This window comes from Clupea harengus, chromosome 6 (genome assembly GCF_900700415.2).
Source record: "Clupea harengus chromosome 6, Ch_v2.0.2, whole genome shotgun sequence".
NCBI classification, from domain to species: Eukaryota; Metazoa; Chordata; class Actinopteri; order Clupeiformes; family Clupeidae; genus Clupea; species Clupea harengus.
Window position 1 is genome coordinate 13,197,522 of NC_045157.1, and position 3,767 is coordinate 13,201,288.

Below are 3,767 nucleotides of genomic sequence, written 5' to 3' on the forward strand. Positions count from 1 at the left end.
TTTTGTGGTTTAAAAAAAAAAACATTGTATTCAATGGTGGAAAAGCACTTGGTAATTTTGAGGAAGGTGAGAGATGCCGTGATGGAGGGATGAAGAAGCAGAGAGAGAGAGAAAGGATAAGGAAGAAGATATATATGAGGAAAGAAAAGAAAAGGGTGTCCAGTCCCTTTGAGTAAAAGGTTGTGGCTTGAGGTTTTCTTTAAATACATTCAAAATCTACTGATTAAATGTAATTTTTAGTGCTGTGAATCAGTTAAAAAAACACTAATTATTCACATTCTAGACTGAAGCTTGTAATAATGGATATTTAGATATACAATCATATACTTAATCTAGAATCAACACAAAGAAAGTATATTTAAATTCAAATAGTATAGTTTAAAGGCATCTTTGAACACACTTTCTCTCCTGTGAGCCACAGTTTTCCAATAAAACTATTAAGACCATCCAACTTGGCTGTCAGGTTTAAAGGCATTGTTGATATAGGTGTAGTGTGCTGGGACTTTTATTTTGAAACGGTATTGAGATGAAAACATTGAGAAACGGAGAAAGATGGGGAGGAATATACTTTGAAGATAGTTAGCGAGTTAGCGACTAGGTCTGCAGTCATAACGTGGTGTGCAGCCCGTTGGGTTAGTTGTAAATTGAAGTGTTCAGTAAATAATATTCAACTAAGCGTCGTGTCAGATGTACGTTTGATGCCCCCAGATATTTTATCTATTACATGCACTAACAGAAGTAATGGCAAATCCCAGGCGGCTGTGTTAACTCGTTGAATAAGGCTAGTAGTCGCAAAGATGTTTTATAGCACTAGTCATTTTACAACTTAATATAATTTCCCATCACAATGGTTGTGAAATTACTTTATGTACATTTCACCATTGAAAATGCATTGAGAAAGTTATAACCAAGCAGCTTCTGAGAAACACTGTAAATTGAAGCTGCTGGCAAGACTTGGTAGATAAGTGTTACTGTGAAAACCAGCAGCAATGATCAGCCGTCCTGTAACCCAGAGAAGTGTACTCATGGGCTAAAGTTGCTGAGTCAAGACCTTGTCACTGGTCTGAAGAAATGGCATAGTTGTTGACAACCTTGTGAATGTGAATAGACAAGGGTTCTATGTGAGAATGCTCACTTATATTAGAAGAAACACCTTCGTGTTTTTTCTCAACACCACAGGCCTCTTTGTTGTGGCTAGGAGGAGCACATGCTGCGTTGTGATTTGGTACAGGTGAAACTGTACACACTGTTTCTCTCTCTCTCTCTCTCTCTCTCTCTCTCTCTCTCTCTCTCTCTCTCTCTCACACACACACACACAGACACAGAGGCACTTAAAATTGTCAGCACTTTTGATGAAAGGCCCTGAAGTGTGCATGCAAAGCTAAACCCTTGTGGTGTGTCTGACTATAAGTGTTGTGGCGCAGGCATGTGAGTGTGTGTGTGTGTGTGTGTGCGTGCGTGCGTGTGTGTGTGTGTGTGTGTGTTTCTGTGTGAGTGTGAGTGTGTGTGTGTGTCTGTGTGTGTGTGTTTGTGTATGTTACTTTGCATACTTTTTCCTTTGTGAGGCCACACAGCTCTGAAGGATCTGCTTGTGATTCACACCCCTTATAAGAGACCAGGCCTGCGGCCGCAGCCTACTGCACGAGCGGATGGTGGCTCTCACATTCACAGCCTGGCACTGGACGGAGGGCCTCGCAGTAGCACCTCACTGACAGCCGCAAAGGGGGAGCCGTTCACAAACAGCCCTTCATAGCACAGTGTCTCTGCAGTGGCAGTTCAGGGTGTACCAAGTGTGAGAAGCTAAATTTGCAGCTGGGTAGACGCTTTTAAACATAGGCACAGTGCACTGACAGCGATGGAATCAAAAAAGCGTCGCCAGCTCTCTTTCACGCGAGGATTTTCTAAAACGGTATCATTACACAGTAGAGTAGAGAGTCAGTGGATGTTTTGGATTTTAAAAATATTTCTACTCTATATTCCTCCATGATAGTTAAACAGAGCAAAAGTTCTATTCAGGTAAGTGAAGAAGAGTATGCTTAGGTTTAGGGAGTTTAGAGAAATTGTGTGAACATGATGCAATGAGGGGCATCATGCTAAATGTCAACATGGAGGCAATGCAGTGTGCTGATGCTGATGTTTTGTCACGGAAATGTGTGTTGATGTGCTTGAACATGTCCCAACAGTACACTCTGTACTCTCCACAATGAGTGTGTGTGTGTGCGTGTATGTTTGTGTGTGTGTGTGTGTGTGTATGTTATGTTTGTGTGTGTGACTGTGTGTGTTTCTGTGTGTGTGTGTGTGTGTATGCGTATGTGCATTAGTGTCTGACTTGTATAACTTCCAAAAATATGTTATAATATGTCAATATTCAGTTGTGATCTTGAACTTGTAGATACTGTTTGCTTGTGCAAAGGTTTAGGTGTAGTACACACTATACTAAATGTGTGTCCAAAAATGTATCAAACCAAGATCTTATCAGCTGCACATTCAACAAATGCTGACAGCAGTCCTTCAGAGAAGTATAGAAAACATCGACTGAAGAAGCAGATCGCATATCAGGCATAATCTGTGTCAACATTGGAAATGTTTAGGAGGTAGCATGAGTAAGGGACTTCTCTGTGTTTCATCTCTCTGAGCGTGAGAGGTCACGAGTTCTGTTGACCTCGTGTTGGATCTGTGTGTGTGTGTGTGTGTGTGTGTGTGTGTGTGTGTGTGTGTGTGTGTGTGTGTGTGTGTGTGTGTGTGTGTGTGTGTGTGTGTGTGTGTGTGTGTGTGTGTGTGTGTGTGTGTGTGTGTGTGTGTGTGTGTGTGTGTGTGTGTGTGTGTGTGCGTGTGTGTGGGTATGTGTGAATGTGGGGGGTGATGGTGTCACATGAGCTGCTGGTTGCGCTAATCTGGCCTGGTCCGTCTCCCCATGGCTGTCATGACCACATGCTGACGAGGGCAGGAAGCCCATCGAAGAGCAACAGGAAGTCTTGCAGCAGTCCTTGGGCCTGAGCCTGCTGTGGCGGCCGTTTCACCAGATGGATGTCCACATAAGCTCACTCTTGCTCTCCGGTATGACATCATCATCTTTCAAAAGCCATGGTTTGGGTCTGGCAACCCCCCCACCAACCATACCCCCCCCATCATGTCTGTCCATACCAGAGAGAAAGAGTGAGAGAAAGGCGGGGGGGGGGGGGGGGGGGGGGGGGCAGAACAGTTTTCTGTTGTTTGTTGTGATAAAGGAAACTTGCATTGGCAAAGTCCTGTGGTATCAACGTGTTCATGGGTTTAGAAACACCACTGGGTGGGTTGGAGGACCTTTGGAAAGCGTCTACCAATATTTCACAAGTGAAACCCCTTCCAATAACAGCAGAAAATAACCATACATGCATCAGAGTACAGAGGTATAGATGTATCTTGTTTACAAAAAAGAGAATCACTATAGATCTCTACAAATGTGTATGAAACTAACCAGTTTCTTACTAAATTTGGCTAAAACTGATTTTACTGAACACAAAAAGCACCAAAACAGCAAGCACACTTCTCACGGCCCGCGGCTGTAAACTTACCGGAGTGAGCTGGACTCTCCGCCCACTGCCTGATTTCCTTCCCACAGTTAATTTCCAACGTGCCATTTGCCTTGCGGTCCTCTCACATGTTGCCCTCAAAGGAATCAGCATCAATTGGCATTGTAGATAATACACTATGAATATCCTTAACTCTCTTCGGCTGTGAGGACCGACAGCCCTCTCTAACCGAAGTCACTGACATTATCTGCTTAG

General features: G+C 43.5%; 1 protein-coding gene across 1 annotated transcript in view; it reads right to left on the reverse strand.

Annotated features, from left to right (window-relative positions):
* The window catches only part of spi1b (Spi-1 proto-oncogene b), a 24,815-nt gene extending 21,048 nt beyond the window's left edge, over positions 1-3,767 (reverse strand). Inside the window, exon 1 of the mRNA XM_031569065.2 lies at positions 3,555-3,767. Coding sequence (XP_031424925.1) covers positions 3,555-3,665 — 111 coding nt within the window. The 5' untranslated portion in view covers positions 3,666-3,767. The remainder of the gene's footprint in view (positions 1-3,554) is intronic.